A 15,863-nucleotide genomic window follows, 5' to 3' on the forward strand; every position below is an offset into this window, starting at 1 on the left:
TCCGCTCGCTTCTTATATTTCTTAATTTAATCTGAAATAACAAAAAAGTTACATGCAATTTTATTTACTATTCACTCACGTTCAAGTGTAAATAAAGTAGTCAAGAAAGGAATGAAAGTTGCAGCGTCGCCTTTTGGGTGCATGTCCCGTGAATTTATTTCAACTAACAGAATTGCTCTGCTTTCATTTGCAATGCATTTGCATGGCAAAAAGAAAATCCAGTGTTCACATATGACTGAAAGAACCAAATTTCGATAAAATATTATGAAATCGACTGCCTAACTCTCTAGACAAAAATGTTTAGAATATAGGGCTACCGGTATATTGATGTCCACTGAGTAAACATGAAATAAGCTTATCGTTTGCTAATTTAGTAGGAAAATAAATTATAAGCACTGGTACTCTACAGTCAAATATATGCTATGTTAGAAGGAACATATCAATCAGCAGTAATTATATAATTTGTATCATAAAGTATAAAGATTTGTGACAGAAATGAAATTATTTTGAAATATCTGCACAGCTGAGATTGAAAAGAGGTAAGGGCATGGAAGACCATATAAAATGTGCAGCTGAACGAGAGACAACTGATTAATAAACAAATTTAATTACCTCGGCAAATTTCAGGTCATGATCCACAATGCACAGACGCTCTTGAACCAGTTGCTGTCAAACCGGTAGCCCTGTTCAACTACACATATCGGTTGTGCAGCGAAGTGAAAATTTAAGAATTAAGGACCTGCAATCGAGAAATGATTATGTACGGTAGTGAGGTGAGGATGGGATGTTTTAATTCAGGATGTTGTCAACTGGAAATACTGTAGTCATCTCAAAAATATTTTGGATTGTGGTCTGGTAGTGAAATTATTGGAAGTTGTAGAAAAACCTTTCACAATTTCAACCATCAGAATCCAAAATTCATTGTAAGGGTAGTCATAATCGCAAAATGAGCTAACAGATATTGGAGCAACTTTCCATCCCCCTCTTAATTATTTATTTATCGTTCAACGACGCACAAACTTACCACTGACTCACTAATTGCCTTCCCATCGTTTCGTCAAGTCTACTGAAGCAGTCGCTAAAAAGCAAAGACACTTCTGTTCACTTTGTTGTTAGATCTCACCTCAGGCAGATATTAGTTGATCTAAATATTCCTATATCATTCCATCCAACCTAACTAATTATACATCAATCAGTTTACGCTTATCCATCTTGAAAACTAGCTTTTTTTATAAATTATTTCGGTCAGTTGTTCAATACTTTATTTACAGTTACTATTACTATATGTATTTTTAACACACCAATTCATTTCTATCAATTTGTTAAATTTATTGTCATGGATTCAGTGTACAGCCACGACCCGATTCTTGTGACTTCAAGTCCCAGAGATGAAGATTGAAAGTGCAGAAATCAAAAAAAAGAAAAAACTTAATTGTTATTACTCTCCACTGAAAATGGTTTCTCTTTTTGATGTATAGTTCGGTCTTTGCGGAATACTATTTAATAGCCAAATTGAGTTATTTCTCATGCATTGTTAGTACTGTATCTTATAAATTCATCATGAAGTGCTGCTATCATTTCTTTCTTACAAAGCGCCTTTCAAACGACTCTTCTAATAGTAACAATTAATCATAGAGTTAAATTATGTGATATTATTCGACTTTTTGCAAGAATATTCTCCTCTCCTCATCACTTTCATTTTTTGCACAATTTCTTTCCCATAAAGAGCAAATGTCTATTAATTTCCAGTCATCATTTTTTTGCTTAAAACGGATTGCAAAAGATTTTTTTCAGACCACGGAACCTTATCAGTTTTCATTTTTCATTTTGATATTAAACAATTTTCCATACTTTTGCATCGTATAATCTGTTCTTATATAAACGCACTTAAAATGTCCTCCTAGACATTAAATTTTAGAATATTTTTAGCAAATTGAATTAGCACTTCTTCCAGACATCATTTGACATGTGTCTTTCTATGGTGGCACTTCTCTCTCTCCTTCCACATTCTCTTTGGGTATGTCTTTACACTGCCATCCAAGTTCTTTTTCCTTTTGAACAAGTTGCACATCTCCTATCAAATCCTCTTGACTGTCGGGGATTCCATTTTCACTTCCAGTTGGAAAATATTTCGTTTCCTCACTATCTTGTCAAATGATAATAGTATCATTATCATTCAATTTTTGCAGTTTATCATTATGGTACTTTTCCCATATACGTCATCCAAATTAACTAAATTAGATGATACTTTAACTGGTTTAACAGATATCCTAGTTTGACAACCAAAAATACGAGTGAATGGGAGTAAAAAATGATTACATTGATAGTATGCAGCGGATCTAAGCATATCTTCATCTTTTTCATTTGCAAAATAATTGCCGTTTCGTATTTCTATACTAGTTTAGCAAACTGGTGTAAAATAGGGTCCATTCATATTTTATTCTCGTTTTAAAAACTAAATTAAAATTTCAAAAAAAGTGCTATATAATTGCAAAGAGGAAATAAGTATCAGTTGGACTGTGTAAAGCATTTGAAGGAACTATTTCATAAAACGAATGAGAAATGAATTGTCTTTGGATGCCAAAGATGGTAGTTTGCCTGAAGAGATAAATTTCTAAATGTAAGAAGTAAAAGAAGGCTGATACAGTGAAGGTTGGGAATTGCGTGTAGATTATGTAGTGCCTTAAAACAATTATTTGCTGATTCTGTAAATTACCGTTAAAATTATCAAAAAAAGGCTGCAACATGTGTTTGGAACTTTTAGGCAGTAAGGTGAACGGAGAGATAGTTAAAGAAAGAAAAATAGCTTGTTTGTTCGTTTAATATCTTTTAAATTGAAAAGGACTAAAGAATATGCCACTTTACCTCTTCACTTTTCCTTATTTTAAATTATGTTTTTAAATCGATTTTTACTACATCGTTAATTTCTCATTTCCATTTCCAGTCGAAACTTTATACAATTAACAAGATTAGAATACGAAACTAGAGGAAAAAAGACTTGAAGGTTCTCTTCATCAAGATATTAGTTCCTTCAAAAATTTTTCGGAAAGAAATGATGACCAGTTCTACTAAAGGGAATACAAATCCAATTTGTTTTTAAAATTTCCATACGGATTTTATTTAAACATCAAAAATTCAGCTTATCGAGCTTAGTCTGATTTCATATTGTATTCGAATTTCTGAAACGTCGTCAACAATTTCTAATATGTTTTTCACTTCTGCAGCGTAATGCAAAGTATTAGATTCCTCCTTCATTCTTTTCACTTATCAAAAATTCAAGTACGAAGCTTGCTTTTTAACGTTATCTAGGCGTTCCATATACTTGTAATATGGACTCCTGAAATGATCGAAATGATTGTTATGTAGTTATTTAATTCATCGGTTGCTTCTCGGTGCTGTCGCTTTTAAAATAACAAATATTTGCGTAATTACAAACGATACAACGATGAACAAGTGTAACTGTGGTGACATTAAAAACTTTCTATAATAATGTAGCAACACAATGATGTGATATTTGATATCGTATATCACTAATACTTTGTGAAATATTTTCACGCAATGTTCATGAATACTTTTTTTTCTTATCGCTGTCAAACATTGCTGTTGTCCTCAGTGTTGCATTCCTTCAAAAGCCAAATATTATGGTTTGATTATCAGTAATTGAGCTGATCTCGTAATCACACAAGAATATGATGTTTAAGAAGTTCTGAATAGTTCTGATTCAGCGAGATGCGAAATCAAGACGATAATTTCTAGTCCTGTATCATCTTAGCAGATTTCCAACTAAAATTCTTATGCAAAAATTGCAGAAGGAAAGCATGGGAGACAGTTAGCTTGCTGAAAGCAGTTACCTTATTGTACGTGAACGTTGAATAATGTTAAGAGAGGATAAAATTGGTGATTTCTAATTAGTGTTAGAGGCAGATAAAATTCACAAATCAGTGAATGGGTCAAGTTCTTTCGGAATATTCCAAATGACAGACGATAATTTGCGATGAAATGAAGCATGCCATTATTTTTAGCATCAGGTTTTCCTTACTAAGATGTTTGTTGTAAATACATATTTGTTTTCCCTAATATATGGAATAACGATTTTAACTTTTAGATTTTAAGTAGAATGAAAGGACTTGGCGAAACATCAGATATGATGTGCTAGAATAGATTTAGAGATCTTTGAAGTGCTTAGTACTTCGTACATATTCTTTTTTTAATTAAGGAATGTTAACTTGATGTGATAAAAATTCTTGTATTCGATTAGTTTTGCACCAGTTAGTGGATTGACTGTCTAATGTAAACTTGCAAACTTTAGAATATAATGAAATACAAACTATTCAGGGAACCTTAAGGACTCTTTTTTTAAAACAGTGCTCTAATAAGATTATTAAGTATTTATAATTATTTCAGAATTGTTATTAAAAAAAGTTCAATTTTATTAGAAAATTAATCATAGAGTAATTCTAACACTCACAAAAAGATATACACATGACATTATCAATGATGGAATAGTAAAATTGCCTCCTTTTTACACAGTTTTTATTCCATTGATTTAACCATATTAATTTTGTGTTCAAAATGTGATTTCTGTTCTAATGCACCCAACTTTTTTGAGCTTTTTTCCACTACTAAATTTCTGTGATGTCCAAAAGATTTCGCAATTTTATAGCTTAGTAATCCTTTTGTGAATACTCCAAATCACCTTTATATTAATAAATAATATAGACAAATTGAGGGATTTGTTTTCTACTGGTAAGTATATTATCAGCAGTCAGCCATTTCTGCAATTTGCAACTATTATTATCTACGTAAATTGGTAATCGGGTTCAACAAACTTTCACGTTCTGCCATTTCCCTGTAAGATTTTCCTGCGCTATATCTATTTTTTTTTTTTTTTAGATGTATAACAACATTTTTGATGATATGAATGAAAACTGTGTTCTTTTTATAAGGCAGAATGACCAATTTTATAAAACACATAATGAGAATGGTCAAAAGCAGGTTCAAGATTATTTATAGGCTACCTGTTTGTTAAACATCAAATGACATTAAAAGAATTCATGAATTCACTCCAGTTTATAATAAACAAAGATAATTGGAATAAAAAAAACAAATTTTCTGATTGTGATTAGGATTTCCTTCATATATACAATCAAGTATATATCCAATTTGGAAATGGTTATCACTGTACGTCCTTTATGCTATCAGTTATCGTATTTCTGACTTATCTAACCTCCACTAACATATTTTCTTCTTTCTTTCATTCTAGTTAAACATAGAAAAATACGACAGAAAAGAGAAGTTTTGAAAAATTACTTCCAAGGTTTTTGTTATTTCTAGATTTGGTAAAATTAGAATTGATCATAAAATTTACTCCATTACATTTTATTAAGCAAATATAACTTCTACGCTTTATATTTCATCCGTTGAATAGTAAGAAAAGGATATTAAAATAAACTGCTTAGTTTGCTTATTTTAAGATCAATTTCAGACCAAAAAACCAATCAGAAAAAATTTAATTCACTTATAATTGTAGTGATGTCAAAACAATGGGCAAGATATTATATATCATATATTCGCTCTTATCATAAGGTTTCCCTTTCTTTTTTTTTGTTTTTGAGCGATCGAAGCTCACTGCATCCTCTTATTTTCTCATATTTGATAGATGCTTCTGGAGATTTTGGATGATGAAGAATAATGCAAGGAAAAACCTCCTGCCATTAAACTAAACTTTCTGAAAGCCTTTTTTTCTTTCTAATTTCCAGTATGGACGTAGTAGCACTTTGGAAATTGCTTAAATTCGTCCCATCATTTTTCAGAGTAAAAAGAGCTCTTGGGTTCCTGATTAAGCTTAGTCTTTTGAAGAAAATTTGAATATTCCTTACCTTTAGATAAGACTCGAAAAAATATAGAAATGTTTCGAAGATTAAACTTCAAGGTGAAATATTTCATCGGCATTTTTAATTCCTTTTAAACATACTCCTCTCCTTTTTCTTTAACTTTTGTTCGAACAACACTCCCTTAAAAGAAATGAATTCAAAGTTAATGCTTCTTATTTTCTAATTCTAGAGCTGCATCTTGCTAGTATAGAACAAGCAAGAAAATCGAGATTTTTTGTTTCGAAAAATTCTCAACAAAATAATTTCTTCCTAAAAATCTCTAACAAAAATAAAGTAATTTCCTAGATCGTAAAGGATTTTCAAAGAATCTCACACATTGAAATACTATTAACGTGCAAAGGCTTATTTTGTCCCCATAAGTGTCGTCTCTTTTGCTCTTGTACTGCTTACATCCGTCTTTAACGAATCTTTGTTGAAATGGCAGCAGATGGCCAGAACTTCTTCGTGTAATTGGTGGTGGAAAGATGGGGAAATACTGGTTAAGTTGTGATAATTCGAAATCACTTAATTTCGAATTATTTTGGAATGAGATTGTGGTCCTTTGAATAAGAAAAAATAGCGTGAAAATTCAAGGTTTTTTATTAATAGGAATTCCTAAGAATAAAAATAGTACTAAAGCAGCTGTGAGAAAAGTTAAAAAACAATGCAGCGAATTTAAATTACTTTTATAAAAATAAAATTTTAAATTGCTTTTATAAAAGTGAAACTAAAATTACAATGAAACTATTTCAGCAGTAGAAGTAGATTAAATCTCTTCAGGTTGAGCAACTGTTAATTTTATTTGAGCAAGTTTTGGTGCTTCAGAATATTGTGAAATTTAATCAGTGGTTGTACAATAAAAATTATCCTCAGGAACCAGCTAACGAAAAGTGTTGCTTCCTTCTTCATATAATTGTCATCATCACGTTTGAGATTTAATTAATTCTTGAAAAAAAAATTTATTAATATTATGAACGAGCAATTTCACATTCGGAGGAAAATAATAATAGTAATCTAACCAAAGACAATTGGGAAAATTCAGATGAAGCTAATTAATTCCAATTTAGGGACACCTAAATGTTTTGGTATGAAGACTAACATCTGTTTTTCAATTCGTATCATTGTTAAAATCTTTTATATTCGGATTGCAAAAAAAGTGTTCACTCTTTCGTCTCCATCTATGAAATTCCCTAGAGTAGAATGAAACTTAATATTATCACCATCATACAACTATTGCATTCACTTCAGAACCATATTGAAATTTTTTGACATATTCGAAAGTTCGCTCACTTATTACCATAATTCCACTCCCTTAGCATCCTTATTTACAACTTTTAAGAAATCTGTTTTCAGCAAAGGCATCCGATTTGAAGCTCAATCAGTTGAAATTCTCTTCAGAAATATTTGCTTTGCTTGCACCAATATTTTCATCGTTTACAAATATCTTGGATAGGAAGATTTTGATGGAAATAAAATGAAATGAAATTATTTAAGAGTCAGTCAGATGAGATACTTCCATGCAAAATAATATTTTGAACTTTCTAAATTTTCTCTTACATTGAAAATTTTCGTTTTTCACACAGATTTCAACGATACTAGGTAAGATTTAGTGAAAAGCACTATCGTTGCTGACGTTAAATTCCATAAAGATTTGTTTTCGAAAAGGAAGGATATTTTAACTTCGGTTTCCTTCAATGCAACAGCCATATGCTATACATGATAATTGCCTAGTTTTGCAAAATAGATGTATCGGCATTTCAACAAATTGATTAGTATCCTTTCCACTTACCATTTGGGCTGTATTGCAGATTACTTCCTTTCGTTATCATTAACAATGAGATATGGCTTTGAACATCTGTTTATCAGCCAAACACTAAAACAGGAAGTTACAAGATTTAGCTGGAAAGGGTAAAAGGTAATGGTTGGGTAGACAATGTATGAATGAGACGCATGTGCTAATGTTGGTAATTGATTTATCACTTCTTTTACGATGGCTGATGATGACGCATTTGGCCTTAAAAACTAGAGTATGAATAGAGAAGAGAATGGAATTAAGTACAATTCGGCTTATTCTACGCGTTCTGCTATCTGTGCTTTTTATAGATGGGAAAAGCGGTCAAAAATTCTGTCTCAGAATGATTTTTTGAAAAATTTGATAAGATTCAAATTGAGTCAAACATTTTGAAATTTAGCTGCATCATATAACTTGTTCGATATCTGATTTTCTTTAATGTTCCATTTATTTCTTTCTCATTTCATGCCATTCCGGAATGTAATAGACGGAAAATAATAAAGGGTAGTAAATCATAGGAGTAATTACATGAAACCTGAATTTACCAATTACTGAAAGGAGCATGAGAAGACTTCCATTACTTCGAAACTTATTGACGGAAGATTTTAATAGTTCCATCATTTCAAAAGCCCAAAAATCAGTAAAGCGATCTATCACCTAAAAGTTTTCTTACATTATTTTTACTGATACTTGTCATTCGTATTAGATTTAATCTTCTTGAATATGGGTCTTTTAATATTAGCCCCTGTAAGAGAGAAGAATCATTTCAACTACTTTCATCGGCTCGGAGGAACTTTTTGCAAGTTTTAGTACTGGACGATCGCGTTCCCATAAATTTTACGTTTCATTGCTTATTTTCTGTAAACAAATCAGTAGCACGGAATATCAAAGTGGTGGTATAAGATATGAATGTTCTTTAAACAATGCCATTTATTAACGAAATCAAACAGAAGATAGTTATTGCTTCTGAAGGTTCGGGGAATAAAACTTAAATGAAACCAATCTATTTAAATTAACTTGTCTGAAAAACTTAGGAAAAGTTTCTCTTTTCTTAATGCACGCATATGTCAGTTGTTAGCTGCCAGTTTTTGTATCACTAAATGTTCATGTAAATGTCTCATTTCTATTGATTTATTTTATAAAAAAAAAGTGTTCTTCTAAAATTCGTGCTTAAATCTTGGTCAAATTGGGTCTTGTTTAGAAGAATTTGGATTTCATTCTTGTTCTTTATAAGGGTCGTTAGTTTGTTAAATAATGCGAATGCTGTCACAGATGACACATTCTAGCATGAGTCTCGAAAACAAGCCTTTTGTGGCTTTTTCACATCTCGGTTTTTTCCCTAACTAATTCTGTATTCAAAGATTTCATTGGAATACGGAATCCATCGGGGACCTTTATAAGGAAACAGTTTTGTCTGAAAAAGGTGACAAAGGCTTTTAATGATTTCAATATATCTTGAAATTCAGCTGAATTGCATTTTCCATCTTGTCAGTGATAACGCTAGTTTTAATTTCCTTAATTTTACCATTAATTAGTTCTTTTCTTGCAGATTGTTGCGAAGCCTTAAATCGATTGAAATCGATGAATTAATTATATTTGCATAAATCAGACTATATGTTCACTACTTTCGTGTTAAAAGTTTTCTACTACGGTAATTAATATATTTGTAAGTCAAAAGACGTCCCTTGTATTCTTTTGCCTTTTGTTTTGAATTTTGTTCATTTTCAAATGGCCGCTGTGATTACAAGGTCGTTTTTTTTATGAATATAAATTTGCGTTCATCATTTAATTTAATATATTGTAACTATTCAACAGGAACTATTTTATGGAGCTGGAAATCAAAGAAATAGATAAACCAAGCCTTAGGTCTTACCAAAAAAGTAAGGTTCAAAAATGTGAGAAAAGTTTTTTCGAAAAGTTCTAAGCCTAAGGGACAACCGGGAACGTCATTTTTCAAGCATTTTCAATATGCACTTTTATTTTACGGTCAAGTAAAACTGATTAGATCAATTTTTAGAAGAAGAAAGAATATTTATGACGTCAGAGAATGTTATGCGTAAATGATACGCCTTTATTCGATTTGTCAAATAATACGACGCGACTACTCCTGGCTGCTTTAGAAGCCTTTCAAAGGTTTGTCTATATGTGTCATATCAATTGATGACCAAATTTGAACGGCAATCAATCACATTTTGCTACAGAAACCATCAGGTATCTATGGCATTGCTTATTAAGGCTTGCTTTCTAAGGAAGAAGTCACTTTGTAAATGATGCCACATGCACAACTAGAAATGATTAGAGCGGATACGGTAATTACCTTCCACTACTGATCATTTATCTCACGTTTGAAAAGTCTAACCGATTATTGGGATATATAGTTTCTTGATTCCAGAGCTTATTCACCAATACACGGCTTCATCTGCATAGTAATATGTACGTTCAGTATTGGAACAAACCTGATACACGTATTGGTACTAACCAGGCCAAATATGAGATGCTCTGCAGTCAACTGTGTACTAACAATGGTTGCCATTTGTGATATGGGTACCATGGCATCGTATTTCATATACATTTGCCATTTTGTACTTTTCAAAGATACTACTTGGTTAGCTTTATTGGTTGTTATTCTCATCTTGCAATTTCACTTGCAATTGGTAATATCATTTTAGGTTATTCATCCTTATTTTTGAATGCTTATACTTGTGCCAGCAAATTGTTGAAAGTAAGGACATCTCTGTTCAAGATATACATTTCGATCTATTATATGACTAAAAAAATTTCAAAATGATAAAAGTTCCCGAAGTAGAGTTGAAATTTCCATCTTCCTCTATATGATCATTTTACATGACTTCATTTCTGTGCAAGATCTTTACCCTCTGTCACATTCAGTTATAAAAATTCTTTAAATTTCACAAATGGACATCTGAAAAGTCGGACGTCACTGACGCAAAGCAACTGCATATGAAAATGCTTGACAACTATTATTAACTTGAATTCTTTTTCAAATATGAGTCATTCCCGTAAGATTTATTTTTCTTTCCATCTGCTTCCCTTATAATTCACTTTTTTGATTAGTCAGTAGCTAATTTAAAGAGCATATCTTAATTACCATTTATCTAAATATGCGTTACTCGTTGCAGTATGCCTATTTATTCTTACTTGTGGATGCGCTATTTGTCCTGTCATATGGTACTTAGCATCACTTTACATACCACTTCTCTCTGGTTAATCGTTGCAATGGCTTTCATCCGACAGATGACTTTGAGAAATGCTATCCTCAACAGGTAATTACTTTAATATTTGTTTTCTATTCGATTGTAGCAAAAATTCCGCTGCCAATAATGAAAAAATGGATATGTTTTCTCATTTTCTGAACTATGGGATGCATTGCAAAATTGGATATGTAAGCCAATTAATACCATTTCGCTGATAATATGTCGACTTTTATAGCTGAATTTAATTTAAATTGTTTTAATCACAAGAGGATACTATATTATCAAATATTTGAAGTATGTTCAATGGACGTTAAAATGCAATTCTTGCTCACTTTCATGAGAAACGTATTTACAGCAATTGGCAGAAGCCACAGATGGCTTGGAAAGTTTGTCTTCTGATATACTTCTGTGTGTTCCTGCTCTGTATACCAACATTGCTAGTATATGATGTAGTTGAAATTGGTGACTGGCATCCTGCACCCCACTGCGCTCATGATTTTCCCCCTAATTATACTGCTAAATATTACACCTTTCATGTAAGTTAAATTGTCAAACTTCTTATCTATCTAAAAGTCATCTAGAATCTTCAAATTCATAACTGCCAATTAGCAAATTATGAGAATTATTAGCAATTTAGTTCGCAATTATTAGAGGAATGAAAAAATACGGATGTAAATCAGATCAAATGAAGTAAAAGGCTGACTAAATATTCATCTTAATATTTTAATTAGAAGAAATAAATTGTTACTGATTCGAATTGTTGCTGGATTGAAAGAAAATGACTTTGATTTGTTACTACGCAGTTTTTGTTGTAATTGTTACTGCCTATTGCTAATCACACTTGTCATTTGTTGTGACAGCTCCTAGCTAAGTATGGTGTCATACAAATTTTTATTAATATCAATAGTTTATCGATGACGAAAGTTTCTTCTGTTGGCGAATTATTCCTAAAACAATTCATGTCAATAATTTCATTACACTTACTACTATTTCTGTAGATATCATCATCTGCAATGGAAAATGGATGTCGCTTTTTCAAATGGAATTTATGGATGTCAGGAATTATTTTCAAGGTAATAACACTATATCATAATAGCCCTTATAAATGATAATTATTTTTTATTCTTGTATCACTGATTAGTAAAAATCAAACACGATCAAAAAGTCTAAGAAATTGAATTCAAATTAAGCTGATTTAAAACTAAGAAAATATCTTTTAGATCATTGATAATTCTATTCCATTAAAACTTAACTCAAGAATTTGATCGCCTTTTGCAGGTTATACCGTGCATACTATTACTTTGTTTTTCATCGAGTCTTATGTTAACATTACATCGAACAACTAAAAAGCGCATGCATTTGTTAAAATGCAACTCAACAAAAACACGAAGGTTTTTTAACTTTTTTTTTTAGACGAATTTTTGAAATAGCTGAAGGATGTAGGACACGGCTATATTGAGAACTATGATCTTTTTAATGATTAAAGTTTGAAACAGTGAGTTTTTTGAACAAGAAATGGTCTTAGAATTAAAGACAATGTTTTCAAAACAGCAAATACTTTACATACATCTAAAAAAGCAAATTATGTGCTAATCTGATATGCCAAAATTGAGAGGCAGAAGAAATTAATAAATTTAATTTAAAAACTATTGTTTGCATTGCTTGCTAGTTTTGGTACAAATGCAATTTACGATTAACAGATTAGAAAAACTTTGTTACAAACTGATTTTTGAACAAATATTTGATACAAATGTCATAAATTATTCGAATGAAAATGTGAGAATTCCAGAGATGTCATCAAGTCAGATCGGACGTCAGTCTTATTGCTTGCCATAGTACTGGTATTTTTGATCGCCGAGATGCCACAAGGGATCATTGCCATCATGAATGCTATTTACACCACTCATGTACATATATATATTTACTTCAATCTCGGCGATATCCTCGATCTTCTCTCATTGCTTAATTCATCCATTACCTTCGTCCTTTACTGCTTAATGTCTTCTAGGTTGGTTATGAGTATGTAAAAATATTTTTTGCTTGATTATTGAACATGAAGTCTCTCGTAAATTGTCTAATTACTGTCTTTCAAATAGCTTTAACTGCTTCAGATACAGAGACACATTTTGGACAGTCGTGCTACCTAAACACCTTTTCAGGTCTGTTACATTCACTTTCACACTTACTTTCTTAAAAGCTATACTTGTGAGTCCATTTTTACAAAAATAATAAATTAGAATTGCAAGCAACAGGTATGATTCAGATGGTTAGCGTTACAAGTTTAGCAATTAACGGTTTAATTTTTTTTTAAATTCGCCATATTAAATAAAATAAAAATTATTCTTTTTCCATATTTCTTAAAGAAAATTCGGAAATTAAGAGCACTGAAAGATATGTTTACATAATGAATTCAAAAAAGCAGTTGAAAATTATTAAAAAGTAGTAAAATTCCAGCGAGTTTATCAGAAGGAAAACGTCAAGAATGCTTCCATCAGAAATGCGTTTCATGCAGAAACAAGTAAAGCGTACCGTCAGTAGTAGCAGTAATTATGAAGCGAAAATCCTGAAGTAAGCAATTCAGTTAAATATGCCCATATATATCAAATTATTTTGAAAAAGTCTTGAAATATAAAACTTGAAGTGACATGAAGTTTATTATTTCTGATAGGGAGAAGTTTGGGATTACCCAAACTAATAATATTCAGACTTATATCAGACTTTTCCGAAACAGCAACTGGACTGATAATCAGCAACATGCTGGACTGATAATCAGCAACATGCTTTTTATGTTTTCGTAGACAGTCGGTTACATGATTCAAGATATAATTCAAGGTGGAAGAAACAACGAGTATCATCCATTATTGGCTATTTCAGATTACCAGAAACATAAAAAAATTTTAATGAAAAAGTAATCAGTTATGATATTCTTGCAAGGAGGAGGAAAGAATTATTCTATATGTATTATCTAATATAATATATGGTGTCATGGTGCCTTTTCACATTAATGGTTTTAAAATAGTTTACTCTAAAAATTGATTAACTCGACTCATCACAACTCAGTTTGACGGGTCTTTTAATCAAATTCGGTTGGATTTTGTAGGCCCATCAACCAAGCTTCCACTTGACCAACCCTCAAATGATTGCGATCACATGTAAAGATGATGAATGACTGAGAACGAATCCAGGTAAAGGAATCTTAAATGCGGCAGCAGTGCGCTGAAAGGACCGAATACTATCTTCGTGAACAAAGTGTTACCATAAAATTCATTCACGTGGTATTTTAATAAAATCTACAGCAAGAGAGCAAATAACAGTTAAAACGGATTTGTTCAGCAGGTGGGATTATCGTATACACGCAAAGAAATATCACTAACCAGGTATTGGTTTGTCCGATGTTCAACAAAAAAAAAGAAAAAAAGAAATTGAATAGCAGCATTAAAGCCGATTTCTATAGAGATTTCCAGTTCAGTGATCATTATACCAGAATTCTTTTATTGATCATAAAGTTATCATTGCAAAAGTAACAATTGGTAGCAAGTTAAAGCCACAATACTTTATATACACAACAACATCACTGTCAGTAGAAATCCATGTTTCTAGATATTCAACTTTTTGACAGTCCTGTCCAAATTCTCATTTTCACTGTAAATTTTCTCCAATTCATTTAAGTTCGGACAACATATGCCTGCAAATTAAGTCAATGAGGCCTACCGGGAAGAGTGCATAACAAACAGATCTGTTTCAATTGATGCCGACTTCACTACTTCAAATAATTTTTTAGCTGAGAAAATTCAATTAGCCCGGAAATTCAGAAAATTTAATATCGTTCGAATTTGCAGAAAATCAGAAATCGAAATTGTGAAAAATCAATCAAATTATCTAATAGAAGCTGAAAATGCTTCTATTAAATTTGAAGGTATATTAAAGTGACCAGTGATTAAGACAGTAGGTAGATTAGATTGATTAAAGCAGTAGATAAATTAAAATAAGATAAATCGTTAAACTGCTTGAAATCTGGGTCTCTTTCGAAAAGCTGATGCTTACCAAGTCCAGATCACAACTATGCCGCAACGAGAAATGCAATAAGAGGAGGAGACTCCAATGGTTTCGGACATGTGATTCAATAGCTTTCAGTATAAGAAATATTCACTACACCTTTCCTTGTAGTATCATCCGTTGTTTTATATTCACATCGAAATCCTTCCGGACAATTTTTGTCACATGTATGAACTCCAATATCTGCGGCTAGCAGAGGTTTTCCACCATCACGACAGTTCGGAATTTCTCCACTATAATCCACTTCTTCAGGCAGTGGTACTGAAAAAGAACCTATATTATTATAAACTTGATAAAAAAAGGATTTAAATGAAAGCTCAGTTTTTACGGATTGTTGAAGATGGTCTTATTAAAGATTATCGTGACAATGAAAGTGGCAGGACTTACCTGCACTAATGGACACCACGAGTAGCAATCCTAAACACTGATAAAACATTGGATAACTATAGAGCAGGATGCCACACTGATAAATGGGAACCGCTCGTTGAAGAATCAACTCCGCAAACTAACAATTTTTTTATCATTAAATAGTTGTTCTTGACGAATACAAATGGAAAGTGGTACACATTAATGATGATAAGTGGGGGGTCATCCTTCCTCTTCTTCCTGGAAAATCCCCGCGAATGTCAGATACCGGAATAAAACAAAAGATAATCACATTTTGTTGATTTCTTCAACTTTCCCCTCTCTTTTCTTCCGTCCTCACACTACTCTCAGCTTCTCGATGTTGAAGCACTACGTTCATTGAGATCCTGTCTAAAAATAATATAATGGGCCTAAATTCCAATAAAATATGCCGAAAACGATGATGCTAATGATGACGATAAGACAGTGTTAATGGTAATAACAATAATAAGTAATAACAATAATAATTAATAATAATGATAATAATAATAATAATAATAATAATAATAATAATAATTAATA

At 31.6% G+C, this 15,863-nt stretch overlaps 3 protein-coding genes across 3 annotated transcripts; 2 read left to right on the forward strand and 1 right to left on the reverse strand.

Moving 5' to 3' along the window:
- Window positions 1-4,893: 4,893 nt before the first annotated feature.
- Window positions 4,894-7,326, forward strand: LOAG_03071 (hypothetical protein; the record flags this gene model as incomplete). Its single annotated transcript, XM_003138608.1, has 3 exons — window positions 4,894-4,995; window positions 6,654-6,763; window positions 7,227-7,326. The coding sequence occupies 3 exons, from the start codon at window positions 4,894-4,896 to the stop codon at window positions 7,324-7,326; spliced, it is 312 nt and encodes a 103-aa protein (XP_003138656.1).
- A 2,386-nt stretch (window positions 7,327-9,712) lies between these two features.
- Window positions 9,713-13,452, forward strand: LOAG_03072 (hypothetical protein; the record flags this gene model as incomplete). Its single annotated transcript, XM_020446205.1, has 9 exons — window positions 9,713-9,798; window positions 10,058-10,270; window positions 10,806-10,949; window positions 11,236-11,416; window positions 11,879-11,953; window positions 12,159-12,271; window positions 12,670-12,888; window positions 12,992-13,039; window positions 13,335-13,452. The coding sequence occupies 9 exons, from the start codon at window positions 9,713-9,715 to the stop codon at window positions 13,450-13,452; spliced, it is 1,197 nt and encodes a 398-aa protein (XP_020303423.1).
- Window positions 13,453-15,000: 1,548 nt separating this feature from the next.
- LOAG_03073 (hypothetical protein) lies at window positions 15,001-15,372 on the reverse strand (the record flags this gene model as incomplete). Its single annotated transcript, XM_003138610.2, has 2 exons — window positions 15,001-15,197; window positions 15,324-15,372. 2 exons carry the CDS (start codon window positions 15,370-15,372, stop codon window positions 15,001-15,003), a joined length of 246 nt encoding a protein of 81 aa, XP_003138658.2.
- Between the last annotated feature and the right edge of the window lie 491 nt (window positions 15,373-15,863).

Source organism: Loa loa, assembly GCF_000183805.2.
Source record: "Loa loa unplaced genomic scaffold supercont3.1, whole genome shotgun sequence".
Lineage (NCBI taxonomy): Eukaryota > Metazoa > Nematoda > Chromadorea > Rhabditida > Onchocercidae > Loa > Loa loa.